The sequence below is a fragment of the Ceratina calcarata genome, unplaced genomic scaffold, assembly GCF_001652005.2.
Source record: "Ceratina calcarata isolate Rehan_Ccalc_2016 unplaced genomic scaffold, ASM165200v1 scaffold25, whole genome shotgun sequence".
NCBI lineage: Eukaryota > Metazoa > Arthropoda > Insecta > Hymenoptera > Apidae > Ceratina > Ceratina calcarata.
The window spans coordinates 1,473,897-1,494,836 of NW_017147017.1; the positions used below are offsets into that span (position 1 = coordinate 1,473,897).

At 48.4% G+C, this 20,940-nt stretch overlaps 1 protein-coding gene across 1 annotated transcript in view; it reads right to left on the bottom strand.

Annotated features, from left to right (window-relative positions):
• Positions 1–7,560, bottom strand: part of LOC108622872 (netrin receptor UNC5C) — a 9,735-nt gene extending 2,175 nt beyond the window's left edge. Inside the window, exons 1-9 of the mRNA XM_018020977.2 lie at positions 7,075–7,560; positions 5,263–5,480; positions 4,561–4,774; positions 2,621–2,959; positions 1,958–2,125; positions 1,602–1,766; positions 1,064–1,099; positions 722–992; positions 502–650 (exon numbers count right to left, since the gene is read on the bottom strand). Of these exons, the coding sequence (XP_017876466.1) occupies positions 502–650; positions 722–992; positions 1,064–1,099; positions 1,602–1,766; positions 1,958–2,125; positions 2,621–2,959; positions 4,561–4,774; positions 5,263–5,480; positions 7,075–7,135 (1,621 nt within the window). The 5' untranslated portion in view covers positions 7,136–7,560. The remainder of the gene's footprint in view (positions 1–501; positions 651–721; positions 993–1,063; positions 1,100–1,601; positions 1,767–1,957; positions 2,126–2,620; positions 2,960–4,560; positions 4,775–5,262; positions 5,481–7,074) is intronic.
• Positions 7,561–20,940: the final 13,380 nt, after the last annotated feature.

Here is a 20,940-nt window from a genome sequence, read left to right on the forward strand (position 1 = left end):
CTACAAGAAAGGTCCTATGCAATTTTCCCGTAGATTCAACGGTTTAGGAGTAATTAAGAAGAAATGAAATTTTTTGTCAAAAGTTCGCCGTTTCGACGCTGGGATGATCGGATTTTGTCAACATCAATAAAATGCCAAATAATCATACGTAACTCGTTAAATATCGAAGTTAGAAGGAAAACAACTTTTATTTGAAGCATTTTTCGCAATTTTGAAAAAAAAATTTTCCGTCAGCGTCAATACTTAATTAGATATTTCCTTCTATACTTTTTAGCACGTAGCTATTTATTATTAGCATTGTTCTTCCGACGTCTGATTTCTTTTTAACTATAGGAAATGCGTTTTTCTAAGATATATAAACTTTTGGGATGACTGTATAGCCAATACATCCTTCAGTATTGCATTCAGCTTTCGATATTTCGTATTGTGTACATTCAATTTTTTGTACATGCATCAAATCCGTAGTTTAGTTATGACCTATCGAATCATTTTGTTTCTTACGGGATGATCGACTCTCCTCGTTGTCTGACAGTCCTCTACCACGTTGTGAGTTTTTACAAGAGGACCTAGCGACGGAAGAACTGGGCGACGGCCTCGTAGTCGAGGGTAACGACAATTGCGGCACGTCGTAATGATGTTCCGAGCAGGATCTGTATATTGTCAGACGAATTTTAACCGGGGACATTTTCGAACAAGCGTTCTCCTCTTGAAATTCGTTTACCTAGACATTCTGGCGGCGTTCGACTCGTCTATCACCTGTTCCAACCTCCGGTCCACGGACAGACAAGAGCGGTCGTTCTTGGAGACGACGGACTTGGCCAAATCGGTTGGACGATGGAAGTCGAGTCTGGCCACGCCGTACAGAGCCTCCATCCTCTCCTTCCGACGCATGAGTCGGAGGAAGAAGATGGTAGTCACCGCGAGCACGATCGCCGCCAGGCTGAGGGTGATCCACAGAGCCAGAATGTTTCTGTGATCGATCGCCCTGGTCGCTAAGATCAGAGAACACGAGAACTTGCGGACTGTTTGTCTATGAGTCGGAATTGCGCGCGGTTGCATTTACCTTCCTTGAAGACCCGCGGTCCGTCCTGTCCGAGGGCTGCGTCCGATAGCACGGGGAAGAAAAGTGACTTACATTCTGTACAGGAAGCTAAGTACGTGATCCGAGAAAATCCACGGGACACAAGGTTAACAAGCTGGGCGCGCGGGGACCGCCTTAATCTTTCGCGTTCCATCTCCCTCGGGCATCCGCCGAAAATTTAATCTAATCTCCGGCCGACGATGTTACGCCTGTCACTGGACAATGGGAATATTTGCGGCGACCAATGACCGGTTAATCGAACGAGATTACGATGCAACAATCCCGGGGCCCGGGCCGAATAATGGGCCCCGGGACCTTTCTGCGAGTCATTATTAATTTAAAATCGCGTCTCGTCGGCACGCTCGGATCGTCGGACGCGACGCGCCGGACAAGAGAAGCCCGTTCGCTCGTAATAAATTATCTGCCGTTGGCCCAGTCACGGCGAAACAAAGAGAAAGGATACGAACGCGGTGGAGGAAAAATAAAATAAAATGGAGTCAGAGACCCAGCTGGAGCTCACCATTACATCGATCCGCGGAGCAGGACTCGACGATGACGTCCTTGCCTTGACAGGGACGACCGCCGTTGCTCGCCGGGGGGTCGTTGCAAGATCTCCTTCTTACTCTGGAACAATCGGGACCGCATGCGGACCAGGAGGACCAGCTCGACCATCTGCCGTCAACCGCTGAAAGCAACGGGTGAGCTCGAAAATCCCGATTAAATCTCGCTTTATCAGATGTACCCCCGGACTGGCAACGATTACATCTGGGTGTTGTTGTGCCTCTACCCGTTCGTCTCGGCGATGGGACAGGGTACAAGTCTATGTTTTGAGTACACGAGTATCGCTGTAATTGTTTTGTAATTGCTCGGACTTACCGGGACAGGAAGGATTGCACTCGACCCTTTGCGTTGCCGGGCCCGGACAGGATTGACCTCCATTGATGGGCGCGGGATTCGTGCAGGTTCGCGTCCTCTTTTGCACGCCTCGGTCGCAACGGGTGCTGCAGTCCGACCATCCGGACCAGGAAGACCACCCGCCGTTCACTGGGAACGAATCCACGAGGTGCAAAGGTTAAAGCGAAAGGAAACCGTTCACCAAGGAAAGTGCCGTATTAAAACATTAATATAATAATGCTCTGCTAATAATTGTTTAAAATGTTCAGTGAATACAATAATATCTGACACGGTACTTATGATATGCTTCTTAATTCACCTAAAGCCCCTTTAATTACCAGAAAATCGTGAACCGTAACAAACTTTTCAATAGACTGTACAAAGTTACCGGAATCTTGTTAGACTCCTTAGGAAACAACAATTAGCAGAAGTTCGCCGTGAGCTACAGTCTCTCACGCGATGCCGGTATCGCCCATTGTCCGACCAAGTTCCATCTTACTCTACTGCTCTTCTATCGTTCCCTGTATCTTAATTACAAACCTAGCGAGGCGCGATCATCTACACGAGTACTTACAAGCATTTCCAAACAAAGAGATCCTTAAACGAGAATCGATTTCCGAAACGAAACGAGAGAAGAAATTTTACCGTAAACAGTCAACACGGCTGGTTCGCTAACGCGTCTGGCAGCGATGTTCTCCGCAACGCACGAGTAATTCCCTTGATGTGTCAGCTCGGCTTCCGCCAGGATCAGATGCCCCTCGCCAGTTTGCACGAAGTTATTAGCCGTCACGTCGCTCGGGATTCTGTCCGCGGTGGACGGAGCCGGCGTGGAGCCGGCGACGATCGTCTCCAGAGGTGAGCCGTTTCGGAGCCAGTAGACCCTCGGTTCTGGCAGTCCTAGAGGAGGCGTGCAACGGAGTTCCGCGCTGCGACCAACCTCGACGGACAGCGAATACGGCGGCGACAGGAAGTGCTTCTTCAGGTCTGACGGGGACGGGCGGGCCTCTTTTAATATTCGCCCCGGATGCAAGAGGTCGAGGGGAGAAGGGCTAGGGCACTCAGCGATATTAGGCCGCGCGCGCGTGTATAAATGCAGGGGCGCTCTTTCACGGGGCGCGGATGCGTCTCTATGCTCCGGTCGAGTACCGAGCGGCGGCCGGGAAAGGTGGAAAAAGATTCGCGGCCACGAGGAGGGTGGCTATTCGCCGGCCGTGCTATATTATCCGGTGTGCCGCGGAGAAATAGCAGCTTTCATGTCGCTCGCGAGGGGTAGCGACCGATCCACTGGTTACATTCTTGCCCTCCGAGTCTAGACCACCTTTGACCCCGTATTGCTAACCAGAAATGCTTTTAATGCGACCGTGAATAGGGAATATGTATGATTAGATGGAGACGCAACGCTCCCCGCGATCGCGTTATATCTCTATTTTGGATCGACGGACCGAACACATGTGTGTACGTAAGAGTGGCTTTGGAAATGCGAATCTTTTCAATTTAATTAAAACCGCGTAGTAATAGTATACCGGATCATATACATTAAATCAATTTTCCTATTTTCTTTCATGTTGTTCTCCTTCACGTTCTTTATTAGTAACGAAATAAATGCAGAATCAATCGTGTTGTTTTTCTAAGGTATGAATTGCGAAACGCAATGTAACGCTGCGATCGATATTATCCACGCGTTCAATTTCAGTGGTACATCCGTTTCCTGTTTGCGCGCAAATACGGATTTAATTCTACGTCCTGTTTGCAACCCTTTGTCTTTCGCGTGTTTGTACGCGGCGACGCGCACCCAATTGCTCTTTCGACTTTCGACTGCTCTCTTGCCTATTTCGCATTTAATCCGCTGTATTGCGAGATTCATAGACTAGTTGTAAGATAATCGGAGATAATGACACGTTTGAATTGTTTCACGTTTTATCTGACCAACTTCGTTATCAGACCGACTAACGCTCGATGGTTGGACCTAAAAATCGTAAGTGATTGTCATGCGTCTCGCGCTATTGTGATTCACAGGTTACCGAACCAATTTGCATGGCAACAACGCGCCGGTTTAGTTAGCTCACCGTGAAAAAGGAAAAAAGAAGAAGCGATTGGTAGTCAGCGCGTCGATTCTCCGTTCACAGGTGTTTGCTTTGCAATAGAATATCGATTAGATTTTGGGCTCGGTTTACGCGTCACGGGATATCCGACGAAAACAACCAGCCCTCGCGCCACCAAATAACCCTTGTCGGCGGCGGAGCTTATAGGAGTGAATTTCGCGGCGGGTATTCGCGAAAATCCCTGGTTACCCCTAATCTGGTTAATGAAGTTGTTTTATGACCGATTCCAGAATCCCTTTTTCACGGCCGTTTCGAATACGCCGAGATTACGCATTAATTCGTTTTTTACAGCCCCATCGAAGCTATTTTTTTCGTCGTATGGCCTATTGTCTTTTATTATTCTTTGATGTAGCACTAAAGATTGGTATTAATTTTTTGAGAACATTCCGAAGAATAATTTCGTGCGGGGTCGGAGGACGGAGAAGCAGGGGAACATTGAAAGAGCGAGTACCGAACGGATAAATTGGAGAGTTCTCTACTTACAGGCGACCTCAACCGTGGCGGGCTGCCCTCGAATCTGACCTGGTCCCGACCATGCCACGCATTCGCACTTGAACCTCTCCCTGCCGAAGTACTCCTCGACCTCGTTCCTCGTCACGTTCAACTCGACCTCGACGACCCTCGTCCCGGTGCGAGGGTCGACAAAGTCCTGGTACTGCGATCGCTCAGCCCGGTCACCGTTGCAGCGAAAGTACACCTGCGACGAGGAACAAGCTGGCTAGGTGGTAAGTAATTAGAGCCGCGTGAAAAGGGCCGCGTCGTCCGCGTGTTTAGAACACGGTAAATCTTGAGTGGTTAATAAGGGTGAAGTGGAAAATGACAGAGAACGTTTCATACAAGCCAGCCTCCCGGGCCAACGAGGCAAAAGCCAAAAAGGCAATTTCGTTAAAAGTCTACTCTTTGTTACCGCTTCGACGTTTTCATCTCGCGATTTTTATTGTTCAGCCATTAGCCGTGGATTTCTTAATTAACGCTCACAGATTTAATTTTTTAATACTTGTACCAGTGGCATTCTCGGCGAGCTCGACTGCTTTAATGAAAAGTGCCAGAGGTAAACGGGGCAATAGGAAATGATAATTTAATGTATCTTATAAATGAACGACTATGACGCCCCCGGCGTTCATTTAAGGCGAGGATTGTCACCGGTGTTACATGAACGGTGACTGATATAGTGATTTTGCGTACTTGAAGAGCGTGCGCGGCGCGACAATGAAGGGTTGCCGGCTTCCCCTTAACCACGAACGTGTCGACGGGCTCCGCAAGGAAGATCGGCAACGAGCCACCGGCGATAAGATCGGTATCGCTGGTTATGGTCGCGGTCTCGTAGTCACCGTAGTCGTAGTCGTCTACAGGATAATTCTCCTCGTCCTCCTCGTCCGCGTCCTCCTCCTCCTCCTTCGCGTCTGAGAACAAAAGAGAGGGTGAGATTTACGGCAGCGCCGAGTTTTAACGAATTTCAAATCTCTGCTTAATGAGTGGAATTGGACGAAAAGTGGATATCCGAATGATTAATCTAATTATAAGGAGTGTCTTCGGGCTATGAATAAGTGAGTATCACGTTTAACTTGTCGCCCGAGCCACGAGAAAAAGTGGAAGCATAAAACGATCAGGCGCCTATCTCCCGTATAATTTTCATGATCGCGGGCCGAGTCATTTATGGATCAACCAGTGTTTATCGTTCAACTTTATTAACCGAGATCGTAAATAACGATTTTAACGTTTCTACTGGTACAATATCTTCGACTGGGACACAACAGCTGCGCATCGTTTCAACACTTCGCCTACGCCCTGCCCTAAAATTCCTAAGTATCGTCGATTTAGCTTAACGCGTACCGCCGATAAAGATCGGAGACGTCTCGCAGCACACGCAGAGGAGTTAATTCAACGGGCAAAACGAGCCGTGCCGGTCTAGAGTGCCGTTCTGGTCCCCGATGATCGCGGTCGCGTTAACAAGCCGATCGGACGCTCTCTCATCTTCGGCGCGACTCCGGCCACGGTAAATTTAGACGTCGCGCGATGGGAGCGGCTTAAGCTCCGGTTTAACGACGCGTACGGGGATTTTACGTCGTGTATCAGTCAGCGGGATTCGCACGCTTACGAGATCTCTTAGTCTTTACACTCGCGTCGCATGTATTATACCGCTGCCTCGAGGAAGCTCGGGACTTTATTGCCTCGCGCGATCGCGACTCTTGTTTGACTCGAAGCAGTAAACCGAAACGCGATTACCCCTGACTGTCACATCAGCGGGAAAACATGTCACGGATTCGAGCCGAGGGGCTTTTCAGAATATCAACGTAAATTCCGCCGAGGAATTTATCCCCGTCGTACCGCGAGATGTTTTGACTTCTTAATTAACTTCCCACGACGATTAACTATTTTACCGAATGTATGTGTCTATTAATGCATGGGAAAACGCTTCCATCGGAAATAAAAGGATAATGTGCAGTGTGAAAACATTGCTGGATCGTGTAGAGTCGAATTATAAAAAAAAGAAGTGTTAAAAAATGATTTTATTCGCGCGGATTTAATTTGCTCGCAACGTATTTTTATGATCCTTTTTTCACGGCGTGATTAATTGCCTCAGGTGTTTCGCAGGACGCGTGCGAATCGACGCACCGGTTAATTTTCATTCCGCTAGATTTTTTATTACACGTGATAATCTTCGCGCCTCGTTACTATAGAGAATAAAATCGTTCTGCAATTTTTATTGACCTTTTGGCCTGTTACTTTTCGCATTTCTATGTTTTTGCAAACAATTTGTCTTAATGACTCGGGAACTTTTGGAAGTTCTTCTTGACGTGTCACGACGAGCGCAGCAAGGGTTGACGACTAAACACGAACAACTCCGCAACAGTCGACGAATGGGAAACTCAAATCTCGAAGTCGTATCACTGTTCGCTAAGGACTTGTAAGTACAGCGTGAAAAACTGTGCCCGGGTACGGGGAGCGTTGCCTATTAGACGCTATAAATCTCGCGGTAAGATAAATCATCCTTACTCTCGAGGGTGCTGGCGAGGCGTAGAAGCGCCAGAAGCAGTATGCTGACCTTCAGCTCCATCCTTGACTTACATCTCACTGAACCCTTTCTCAACCCCGAAATCCGCAGTCCTCGTTTAAATTTCAATCACCCATTATCCATCGTCTATCATCGACCCGTCCTTTATCCCTTCGCATTCTCGCAAAAAACGAAAGAAATAAAAACGATGAACGAGGTAAAAGCCGATAAAAAGAGAAGTCGTAGAACAAAAGGAGGAACCGAGCGGCGTTAATTGCTCTCGCAGGTTCAAATTACATGACGAATCCGCGGCGTGCGTACGGTCCGTTGCCCTTGGCTGCACGCGCGGATGCACGAGGAAGATGGCCAAAGGAGAGGGACACGTGACAGGGCGCGCGCGATCGACGACGGCACGAGAGAGGGTAGTCCAGGGGTGCGTTTCGCAATAGACCAGTAGGAGGGTTGCGCACGATCCTCGCGGCTCGGCACGCGGTCGACGACTGAACTTGCCGACGAGCGCGCGCCTCTATATATATTGTACATATATACACGTCTCGCTTCGATAGCGTCGCTCTTCTTCATCCCCTTGTCGTCGTCGGGGGTGGTGGCGGTGACGGTGGTGGTGGCTGCCTGCCACAGAGAGACGCGCCGCTGCCACCGCCGGAGGCTGCGCCTTCTTCCGCGAATGCCGAAACGCCTTCCTACCAGCTTCCTCACGCTGTTTCCCGTGCGCTGAACATTTACCCCTTCTTCGACGAACTAATGAAATTTGTTAAACGATCGAGATTTAAGTGGAGGCGCAAAGGGGCGCAATCTCATATTTTTATTTTGGATTTCTTTGAAAGATTGCTTTTTCCGCGGTTAGCTGGTCGTTTCGGGATAAGGGTCGAATGAATATCAACGAAGAGAACGGTCAAGTTGCAGGAGGGGGTCGATCGTCGTCGAAGAGGATCCTCGCGGGAACGTATGGGATTTCCGACGGTCGATCACCGAGCTCCGTTCGAACGTGAAATCGGATCCAACCACGGTACGGCACGGAACGAGGTTAGGGCCTGTTGTTCGATGCTCTCGTCGTCGAACCTACCTACGACGGTGTAGTAACGGTAAACTAGCTTCCGAATCGGTTGGTTACGCGACTAAGAAACCGATACCTGCCTCGACTCGTGGTAAATAAATCGCGTTGAGGGGGATCCGTGTCCCTTCCGTCTCCTCGTTGGATTAACTTTTGTCGACGTCGTTGACAAGGTATCAGATTACTTTCAACAAGTTACGATTCAGACAAGGCATGCAAAATTCTAACATCATCTTGGATTCTGGGATCGAAGTTTCCGCCGTAACTCTTTTTCCATGGTTTGCCGAAACAGAGCAATCCTCTTAGACGAGGGTCCATCAAAGAACAGCAATTTCATTCAAGCTATTCTAGAGTTCCGAACTCAATTCCGGGCGAAACTCGTTCCTGAATCTACCGAGAGGATTACTCGAAGCGAGAAAAGAACGGGGGTTAAAAAAGAAACTATAAGGAATTTATGCCACCGTCCTGGCTCGCGTTCCGGTACTAAAGAATCTGTTCGATGGGACGGTTCCCGTGACCTATGCGTGTTAATCAACACTATCGCGATTAACATTCCCCATATCCCATAATTCCCCGACTCCTATCCGAACCATTACCATACCTCCCCAAGAACAACTTCGAACAACCTCCATCCAATCGGGCTCCCTGCTCACCGCAATTAATGTTACCCTCGCGCTTCGGATTAGCGAACGCTCAAAGTACATGGGAAGAGCGAGAGTTCGCGAGTGGGGTGTCCGAGACTTGGTGCAGGGATTGTCTTAATCCAGACAAACGTGCGTAACAGTTGCGTCGATTCCATCCGATTTCGCCAACGCAAACAGGAAATCAAATAGGAAGATAAATTTAGGAAGATCTCGTCGTATTTATTCGTAGGTTCTGAGAAAAATTAGAGAAACTAGCAGCTTCGTGCCGAATGGAGTTTTTAAGCAATTTGCGTGGACACGCGCGTGCCAATTTGTCGGAGGGTTTACGTCACTCTCGGGAGAAATGGCGAAGGGGTTAAAGGAAGGGAAACATAGGGTGATACAATAACTGGAACCCAGCCGCCAGTCTGTGACAAAGGAGAAACAAAAAAGGATCGAAAGGGGCCGGGTATGGACGGCAATGTTTCGTCTCTACGAGAGTAGAAATGGAATGGCTGATCAATAAAAGAAAAATTCTGTCGATCCTGCAAGATGCTCTAAAAGACAAATAATACTTTCTCCTATGCTTGTTCTCGCGAGACACCCGTAGACACTCGAGAGCCAAGGGAAGAAAAGCAAAATCGTGATGCAAGGGTTAGCGAATGAGAGAAAGAGGAAGGCGGGAAAGAACAGGGACAATGGTGCGAGAGGCGAGGGAAACAATCTCTGGTACACGAGCCCGGGGGCTGGATCGCGGAAAACAACGGAAAAGAGAGCCGGCGCTCGGTTGCCAGCCGCGACTAATTGCGATCGCTAATTTCGCGCCCCGGTAAGAGCAGTAACCGTCGACAAAAGTCTTTCCACCGCGGCGTGTGCACACACGAAGAAAAAGACGCGCGATTGCTCGTTCACGGCCTGATTGTTCAAGCGTTTCTATAAATTATCACGCCAGCGTTTCACAAACGTAATTACAAAACCAACGAAGAAATGAAATGAAATTCCTCGTGCTATTTGTTCCCCCAATATTATTCTACACATTCTATTCTTCGCTTTCTATCGTGCTGTCTCAATACAAGCATAAAACCGTCTGAAGAACCAGACGAGCATCGCAGCTTAAATCGAGCTAAGCGGTGGCTCGGAATTATTAACGCGGCTCGTGCAGCCAGGCAGACATAGTATTCGGTTGCTTATTGGAAAGCAAAAGGACGCGGAATTCGCGATGCCCGGCCCTTTGTCGTGCGAGAGCCTGTCTCCCGCTCGGGCCGTCTGAAATATTCAGACGCAGAGTGCGTTTCCGGTACGCGGAGACGTCAAACGCGTGATTTCTGGCGTTGCGTGGGGAACCGAGGGATCCCGCGTCTGTCTAAAGGGACGGCTGTTTGCTTCGCGAAAGTGGAAACTGGATGCGCGAAGGGTGAACGGTGACCCGGAAAGAATACCTTTCCTGATCTCGTTTGACTTCCGCGTTAGATCGGCAGCGGTGCGAAGAAGGGTGTTTCGGAATTCCCTTAGGCTCTCTGGTATCGATACAAATTGTATTCAATTCGTTGTCGAAGTGCTATCAATTTTCCGCCGGACGTTCCATAAAGCAATTAAACGACGCGCGAGCTAACTAAATGGACGTCCGTCCAATTCTTCCCCGGGTGGAAATTATTAAACAACGGGAATCTATTAACGCGTCGCGTGCAAGCGAAGCGAAACTGAAAACGCTCCGGCTGAAATAACTGAAATCGCAGAACGGCAAGAGACACGGGCGCGATGATTACGTGCAAACAAACGGTTTTATACTGCGTAATGGCATTTCGCGTCATTAAGCACACGCACCCCGCGTCCCCCTCTCCCTGTCAATCTCGTTTAAATCGGTCTCGTTAAATTTTGTGCATGAACGGTAAACATGAAATGACGAGCCCGCGTAACGATACGCTTCCGATCATTAAACATGGATAATCCTGATCGAGTTCTCCGTAACACGTTAAAGGTACGACGGGCAAAAGATTTCGGTCTAAATATCGCGATTCCATCAGAAATCGCTTGCGAGTCGAACAAAGTGATTGTTCTTTAATTCGCCCGGAGCCGTGGGCGTAATCGCACGCGGCCAGTCAACAACGTTCGACCGCTTTCTCACCGTGACTCGGGTTTCAAAACGCTTGTCGCGGATCGGAGCAATTTACGCGAGAACGAGAAGTAGGCCATTGATCGCTTTTGGCCACTTTATCGATTGCCTATTAGATATATATCTGTGTACGAGGTTATTTCGCCGTTGCGAAATTACACACCTCGAATCACTCGTCTATTCACGGTTCATTGTTTGCACCCTCGCATAATGCGCGTCCCCTTTCATTATGCACCATGGCCTGTAGTTACCATGCGCGATCCAACAACTTCTGCTCGGAGACATTCAGAAAAAAACTCGGTAACTTTGCGCAGTTCCGGATATAATACACGGACTGCATAAGACGGTCTACTTTCGTCGGGACTGGCCACAGCTGCGCAAATACATGCCATGCATCGATTTGAGATGTACCGTCGATCATTCGAAGGAACCTCGTGGCTGTAGATCGATCGGCAACCCATTTCTAAGGGCCTCTACCGTATACGAAACTACTTAATATTTGAACGAGCGTGCAGCTGTTGTCTTCGCAAACTCGAGAAAACGCGACTGGCTAGGTCCGCTGCGCGACGCGACGCGACTCGCTGACGAAACTGGATGGAACTCTCGGAAAACGGGATGAGGATGGCTCTCGTTTCACGATGTATACATATACACGCCGCCGAATATTATTAATTCAACGACCGCTAAGAGGAGTTTCGCGGTTTTCAACCACGAAACGTTACAACGAGAAACTTATTAGCCATAAGCTATTCATGGTCGAAAGTTCTTGCGCTGCGGCGGCGTTGCATATTCACGCAAGAAGACGAACGATTAACAACCGTGTCCGAAACCCGTGGGCCCCTCCTCGTTCCGTCGAGAAACGCTTCATTAGACACGAGAGTTGGCTCCGGGTTTTGTCGAGGTTCCGCCGCGCCGCCGCTGTGGGGTTGGATTCTCGCAATTATTCCACGGTTCCGTTTGTTTATTCGCCCGGGGTAATGAACGAAGAATTTCCTGCTAGTTCGCCACCGTAGGTTTTATCGATCTCCGTGTCACACCTCACCGACGCCTTGTAATTAGATAATATGCACTATGCGGCTTGACGACTGATCCGTCTACCGCAGCTATCATACTTATTGTTAATGAATAGGGGGCGAAGACAAAATGCATGAGAAAAAATTATACAGGAGCATAATCGTGCATGAATAATGTAACAGCGTAGGAGTCGCGAAATTGTGCTATTACTCGGCACAATTTATCGGGGGTATATAGCTTCGTTATTACTGTGCTAGTAACGGACCGTACGATCAGCATCGCGAGCGTATGAAACTAATTGAGAGGAATGAATAATCTAGTAATGTCAAGAATCAGATCGTCCGCTGTTCCGTGAATAAAGTATTAACAATCTATGAACCAAGACTTTTCACTCGTTTTCCGTTGGATAAAAATAGAGATTTTCATGACGTTCGAGATTTGCCACGGATCCTGTACAGATTTTACGGCACGGTTCGCAAGTTACGGTAGTAGTATGCCTGTACACGTTTCAGGAGATATACGAACAACGGGTACCATAGACACGGAAGTGGAATTCACGCGACGGGAGGAAGGGTTATCATTCCTCGAACGGACGACCGTAGGTTTGCATGATCGACCGTTCGATTGCCTCGTCGTTCATCTATTATAGCTGATACGGGTCTAAGTATATCTCGTATATATGGAGACGAGCTGGAAACGCAGCTTCGGAGCAGCGATCGAAGAGAGCAAAGTGTCGCACAAAAGAAAGGGGAGGAGAAGAAGCGTACTGTCGATGCATCGAGCAATGTTTTATTTACGGGATGTACCTACAGAGCGGCTCGGCTTTCTATTCTAAATTTCTTCGCATTTTCTATCCACGGACACGTCGATATTATGCGATATTTCTCACAACTCCCATACACGGCGATCGTTTCTTTTTCCATACGCGAGGAAGCGAGAAGTGGGAAGCTTTAGCGCGTGCATCTTCGTGCGAGTACCAGATTTCCGACGCCGAACGAAAGGAATCGACGGAATCAAGTCGATATTAATCCTCGCGTTTCGCAGCGGAATCCTTTAGCCTCGACGAGGACACTCGAGGAGAATTCGTGAAAGACTCGTCGAATCAACCCGTGGATCTCTTCGGTGTTGATCGAGTCCTCGGCGACATTGTCGAGGACGAGAACGGGTGCCGGCGGGGGGGTGTACAGAGGGGTCGGAAGATAGAAGTCAGCGAGAATAGGAGGCGCAGGGAGTCTCGAGAGGATACTCCCGGAGGATTTTCCGGCGATGGAAGCTATGTAGGAAAGGCCCGCAGGCTTTTCCCGTGGCGGAGAGGTCCTCACAATACGTCGTTACGTCGGTCGGTGGCTAACCCTCCCCGACGAGCGAGGGCTCGTCGAGTGGATAATCGTTTTAGGGAGGGCGCTACCGGACCCCTGGCCCCCGACCCCCTGTATTACCGCCTTTGTGGACGATGTTTGAACGCCGCCGGCACTCGGGCAATCAGCTCGATTCACAATCAGCGTACTTTCCGCGTCGCGACCGATCGCCACCACGGAAACCGCCTCTCCGATTAAGTTCCCCGCCGAAGCTACCTATCCCCCAACAGATTTCACCGAATCGACCTTTTTTACGCCAGCCACACGGTGAATCCTGGCAGCCACGTTTTAAACGTCTACGCAACCAGCCCCGCGTGATTCTTTTTCAACTCTGAAAGCGCGCTCTTTCTTCCCTTTCGTTCTTTCTATTTTTCATTTTACACGGGAAGGGAAAGCGTCCCATTCGGATGCAAATTTTTTTTGTGGACAACGTTGACGGGAATTCGATTTGTCCGCTGGAATTTGCACGAATTCGATTTTTGACAATCGGAAGATTGCACCGTAGAATCGGAGGACGCGTCGTCTATTGAAATTCTTTACTTCCTCCGCGTGTCTAATAAATACGTACGGTGCACCTGCGACGAAACGTCATCGGCAATCGCGTCACCGGATTTATTATAATTTATTATCGGTCGGCCCGGGTGGCAGCGAGTAGGTCTGACAAACTGCAGCTCGGCAAGAATAGCTCAAGGCCTTAATCGAGATTCCAGACAGAGTACATTTGCAAGTAATGATTAATTCATCGGTTCATGAATTAAAATGTTCACGATCTCCATTGTAACGGTGAACGCATCCCCCCTCTCCGGACATTGAGCGCGGATCGCTCGTCCGCGTAAATCCTTACCGATATTAACTCAATTTGCAATGGTTTCACGGTCATAATAATTTTACTGTACACATACATGTACAATATGTATACAAATAAAATATGTACAATAGAACATAGTAAAAATTGCATATATGTATACGTGTGTAATAGAAAATGCTACGATCGGAACAAGATTTCTAATTATCTATCACGTGCAGAAGGATGACAGCCAAACATCTTGGCTCCCTCGCCTATCGCCAATTCCCGAGCCATTAGAGGCGGATTACGCGTGCCGAAACAGTACCGCACGTTGATTGCTCGGTGTTATTCTCTGAAGAGGACTTCCCCAGGTGGTCTGAGGGAACGCTAAACCAGAAATCCTTCGGCAGATTCGAAGGGAACAGCCTCTCGATCCACGAGGCAAACGCATACGAAGCCAACGAGAAAATCGTCGTTTCGAATGCGCACGATCGTCCAATTACCCTGTATACAACATTTACATAAACGTACACGAACGGCCGCTTTCCATCCCAATCTGCCGCGAGCCTCCCCTCTGGAGTGAATCCCGAAGCTTGCGCGCATCGGCACCCTCTCGGCGTGGCGCGGCGCGATGGCGACGAGCTCCCTGCAACCCGAAGTAATTACAGACGCGTTTCAGAAGCCACCGACTGAATACAGAAATTATGCAGATGGTGTAATAATATTTGCCACACGTTTGCCCGGGTCAATATTGAACTAAGCTCGGCTCATAATTCCTCGTGGAAGATGTGTCTCCAGAAAAACGAGAGGAAAAATGTTGCGCTATTCTCGTCACAAGGCGAGCCCCGAAAAATTTAGAAAAACAACCTATCCCATTTTTTCTTGTTCGACCTGTCCGCGTGCAGAAGTTGGATTCGGTCGCGCGTGCACTCGAGCTGGAAGTCGCGCCGTAAATCAGCCGTTAGCGAGTCAATTGAGACGTCGCGAGCACTCTTCGCGCGTCCCCGGGTCCGCGATGCTTTTTGTCGGCGCACGAGGGTCGCCGCGATGCCGGTCGTTAAACGCAGCCGTAGGTACTCGAGTACCGAAGTAACGATATGCTAAAACCTGCGGGAGAGTTTGACCCCCGTCGCTTTTCTCCGATCATACGGTAGACGCGTCTTTTTCGAGGATTCCCAACCCCGTGCCCATTTCTCTTACCCATCTATTGGTCGTTTCTCTTTCCACGAGCGCACCGCAACCCTCGCGGCGTGGCCCGGCCGAAGTTAACGGCGGCGATGGCAAAGTGGCCTCTCGAGCGGTGAATTACGAAGCTTCGTTTCAGGAGGCCCCGTGTCCATAACGCGGTTCGTTACCGATGCGAACGGGAGAAACCGCAACAGGCGAGTGCACTCGTAAGAAAATATAACGTACCTTGCGCCGGACGTGCCATCCTGGACCAACCCTTTTGTCGCCCAGCTCGACGTACCGGCGCTTCGCATTAGGGGCTCTGTAACGACCTATTTAGCAAGGCCGCAACACTTTCTGGGGTGCCCTTAATGAGAACTCATTTTTCATGGCTATTCTTTCTGTCTCGGGGATGAGGAATAGATTGATACAGCGTCAGATTAATGACACCAGACGGCCGTGTCACGTGTCCTCTTTTAAAAAATTTTACAGTCGTTCTTTTACAACTTGATAAGGGATGGAATAATTAATATTTTAGAATGGCGAAATTCGGGGTTTCGTTATATTCGCAATACATTTCCCGGCCTGAATCATCCGTGCTCGCGGGCAATTAAAAGCGTCGAACCGCGAACGAAGGGCCAAAAACGCCATTATTATTTAACCGTATCAAGATCGAAAAGTACGAGCGAGCGGGCACGCGATAAAGTTTTCGTGGGCGTAGCACCGGGAAAACTATTAACCGGTGCAACCCTGCAGTGGCAACCGCTTCATAACTTCCCGTTCGTTGTGATCGCGTCGCAAAACTTCCTATCGCGACATTCTGTAAATATAATATTTATTGAACCCCTGAGACCTTGCACTGCATACTGAGACTTTCTTTTAAGGATATTTTACTTCAAACATTGTTTCCCTCGTTATCAGATAAGATTGAGATTTAATTTTCGAGAATTCTGGATAGAAACTACTATAATGGTGATCTCTTTTTATTGGAGATCAACAGAATGTTCGCAAACGCGTTTATCTGAAGTCTCTGGAGCAATCGTTCAGCAGTTGGATAAACTCTTCGAAGGGCTCTTTAATAACATCGTTGCCGCCTCGGAGACGCGGTCGTAGATCTCGATAGCGACGATTCGCGACGAAAACGTCTTTGTTCCGACCCGTTTTCCTCGTCCCCTCGATTCTCAGGTAGTCTGTAAAGTTTGAACGTGGAACGGGAGCGTATCAGGTAGAGTTTAATCATATAAATGGACGAGCGTCCAGCTCTGACCGGCGAACGAAAAATAAAAGTTTCACGCGGCACTGACCGAGCAATCCCCATCCCCATCGGAGGTTGCTCGAACCCCCACGGAATTTTTCCGATCGAATTAGCCTCGGTGAAACTTTGCTTTCGCAGTGCTCGCGCGTACTCCACCCTCTGTGTTCTCCTATTTTTTTTTTTCGTTCATTCATTTCGAGCAGCAGTGTTTATACAGGACAGTCTCCTTCCGGTGGAGCTCGTCTTTTGAGGGAAACGAGACGGTCGCAAATTCGATTCTATTTTTGTGTCTCTTTTCGTTTTTAATTATGAGTATCGATATCGGAATCGAAGGTTCGGTAATCCAATTTTTATTGCCTCCGGGGCAGCAGCTGACGATCGGAATATTAACGAGGCAAAATGATACAGGTGTGTTTTAAAATCCGAGCCGTGTACGTGATTGGTTAATCTACAGATTTTGCATTATGAAACTCATGAAAATTTAACGGGATAAATTGTGTAAGGGCGCGAGGTGTTAATATGAAATTGCAAATGAATCTCGTCGCGAAAAATATTTAAAACAGGACCCGTTTTGCATATTATACGCCGACGTATCGTATTCTATATTGAAATGTTGTTGCGTGATTTTCTGAAGCTTTTTTCGGTATGATTCACGATCCCTTAGAATCCTACATGAAGAAGGAAACAACAGAAGAAAGTTTCTTGTTTTGCCTCGATCGTCACGTTTGCGGTCTCCCCGGTGCTGTCACGGCGCAGGGACCGTAAGAAAAAGGAATCGCGACCACGATCCTTCTTTTTCGGGAGCAACTATTCGCCGGAGGGTGATCGTGTGAGACATTTATGTAAGAAAAATTCGAGATCAACGGCAGGGAAGGTGGCGGCATTTAAACGTGACGTTCCAACAGCTCGCAAATTGCGGAGTAATACTTTTTGTCAATTGAATACCCGCTTTGCGCGCATAAAGTATCATTAAAGAATCGTATTCCTGAGATACGACCGATTCACGTGCGAGAAACCTACGAGCGGATGTACTCCCGCGAGATCATCAGGAGGAACACGTTTTATGGATACTGCATCCTTTCCTTAAATATCTTACGAGCTTTTTTGCTCGCAAGATACTCGACAAGCAATACGGTAGATTTTCTTATTATCCAATATCATCATTTTTTCGACGCTAAATTAGCTTCACCGGTGCATCGTATATGTATTGAGGATAAATAATTCTCGAGTATGCTCGAAACGTCTTCAAACAGCAGAACCAGGTACGCCTTGAGCCATCGATGTTAAACCATCACGTGGCAGGGTGTTCGTAACGAGGCAAACGTTCCCAGCGCGGCTTTATTGCCTCGGCAAACGGAGTTGGGTACACGGCCGACGACGTGAGACAGGGAAAAGCAAATAGCCGGTCATCCGGGCGCGGAACTTATCGTTTCTAAAATGGCAGCCGAAGGGTCTCGTTGTCCTCGCGATGGGACGAAATCTTATCGAAAGCCCGGGCTACAAACGGCGGCTTGCTTTCGGGAAAGCAAACAACGAAACCGCGAAGAAAGAGAGAGAAAGGGTGAAGGAACAAAGGAGGAAGTGGTATCCATTGGTCAGACGAGGACGAGAGGAATGGAAGAAAGTCAAAGAAGAAAGGGGAAAGGGGAATCAGCTTTCGGTTCCCACGAGATTTCGCGTACCGTGGGGAGAAACGACGGAAACGGAATCAATTTTACGGACGAACGGACATCGATGCGCCGCCGATTGGCATCGATCCGATCGAGGAATCGACGGCCACGATCTTCCGGACGATGCGACGCGACGCGAGATTGTCCGACCGAGCGAATCCCGTCCGGCTTTCTTCCGGTCGCGGCGCGTCGTCGAGGAAGCCGCTTACGTTACGCCCTCGATCTCGTCCAATTTGCGGCCTGTCCTCTCCTTTCCTCTCCTCCCTTGTCTTCTCGAAGCTAGAACTGGAAACGCTGCAGAGAACAGGATTCGTGTTTGAAAAGATCGCGAGGACAGAAAGAACTTAGGAACCTGAACAGAAGCAAATTCATGCAACCATTCTATTTTTGCTTCGCATTTTTTTGCCAATTTCAAAACATCGTGTGAAAAGGAGAATGAAACTCGAGATGTGAAAAACGATGCTGAAATTTTTATTACTCAGCTCCCGTTTCATTAAAATCACCGTAATCCAGACAGAAATCTTTATGATCTTATTCACTTCGACCTGGGTTCCTTCCTAATTTTTTATTTTATCGGGTGGCAAACCGTGTCAGAGGTGACGCGGGCTATATTCGAACCATTACGATGTCGATGGGCGAACAGAGAAAAAAATGAAGGTTGGAGAAGGGGATTTCACGGTGCCGGACAAGAGAGTGACGGCGGTGCTCTCGAAAGCAGCGTCGCCGAGCGCGGGAACACGAAGCGAGGCAACACGAAGGCGGAGAAGAACACGAAAACCCGGTGCCTCGTAATTAATAAGCGTTCGAGCGGCGTGGGCGTCGCAAAGTGGCTGTCGTTAGTTGCTCGTTGAGACGGCGCCGCGCCGCCTTGCCCCCTGGACTCGTTCGCACCAAGTGCGGAGCTCTTTCGCACTGGCACCCCCATCGAAAAGCCGATTTCGTAACGTTGCATCAAGAAAAATCCCAGCTAATTATCTTTCGTCGGACGTGATCTCCATTATTTACACCAAGCGCCTCATTATTTCAACGAAATGTTTCCCCATTTTTTTCTCAACTGATTGTCATCGGTGTAAATATTTTTCCAGGGTTTCTTACGTTGCGAGAATTAAACGAATATCCTTTTCGTATCTGTTGCGATATCGAACAAGCCACTGGCAGTATTTTAGTACTGACCTTTCAATTAAACATCTTGTCGTCTTCTGTACTGTTTTAATTACACGATATCGTACGAATCGCTTCAAAACTATGTAAAAGAATTTGAACAGGGATTACGCGCGAGATTGAAAGGGCGGATATTGAAATTTCACAGAGAACTTCTACTCTTTGTACTACCTAACCGAGTCATTATTATGAGCAGAGTTTGAAAATTCAATATTGCAATTTCGGATAAAAGCGATTATCTACGTTTAGCAGGGGCAGGTTACGTTGTTTAGCAACGATGCTATCGATCATCCATACACGCGATTACGGTGGTATATATGTATACAGAGATAGCCGGAAAATCTGGTCTTTCGATGGGGTCAAGTGGCCGTGAAATTGAAAGCTCTTCGTCTAATTGAGATAATGGCGAACGCGATTACCGAAATGAATGTAACCCGCCTATGGAATTTCGTTCGAAATCGGCTGGCCAACTTCAAAGCTGGGGCACGAAAATTCTGAAACGAATAATCAATTAGCGATCCCTAAAAAGGAGAGGAGAAAATCCTTTAGCCGGCTCTCGTTTCACGTTCGAGCGGCTTTCCTTTTGTTTCCCACATTTTTTCGAGAGGTAAAAGTACCGATCGCCGCAGAACTCGAAGCAACTTTTTTAAGAATCCCTTTGAATTTCTTCCCCGCTCTGCTTACAATCAATTTCGACTGCGGAGAGAAAACGGGTCCTCTCTTTCTCTCTCTTTACCTCCCCGCGGCCCGACGCGCGACGCACAGACGTTCTCTTCGATGAACGGTAGCGTATTTTCTTTTTCCACTCTTTCCTTCCCTTTTTTTACATATCGTAATAGCTCGGGCTCGGCGTCTTTGACGCCCTTTGTCGCAGCAGCGAGTTTCCGAGGCATCGCTCTTCCTTGAAACTTTCTCATTCGTCAAATTAGAATTCGCCTTTCCGCCGGCGCGACGGCGACGCTCCCCGGGGGCTCTCTCGCTCTCTCGCCGACTCTCCTCGCCCCACGTCGAGAGACAATGGATCAAAGGATCAGTCTCTCCTGGACCTTAAATTCCGCCACTGCCCGCCAAGGAATCCAGAGACACGTCGAAAAGTCGCGTCGCGACGCCGATTGTCGCTCCACCCCCGTAGAAGATCAAACGATCAGCGGGGACACGTGTCCGAAGCGTTAGAGAAGATTTCAACTTCCTAACCGGTTGACAGCGAAAAGAACGATAGAGACTTCGGGTTCTTAATTTACATTCTTTTTCATTCCTCGTACTTCACGTCTAATGGAGATAGTAGTATGCCTTTTGCAACTTAATAAAAAAAGAATCGTCGGGAATCTCGAAGACCAGACCGAAGAACAAATAAATATAATAACGAAACGAGCGAAGGGTCAACTGTGAGAAAACAATCAAGAAAGATAAAGTAAGCAGGGAAAACAAAGGTGACGAAGAAAATCAGTAGGAGGAGAAGGAGCGATAAGACGACGGGGGAGGAAAGGAATCGACTTATATAAGGCGACTCAATTAGGATTAGTCCGTTGCCTCGAAGCCTTCAGGTCTTTGCTCGCTCGCTGATCTCCGACTCGGTCTCATCGGCTTAGGATTTACCTAAGGATCTTATTGGCATCGGGAAGCGAACCGATCGATACGCCCACCGTTC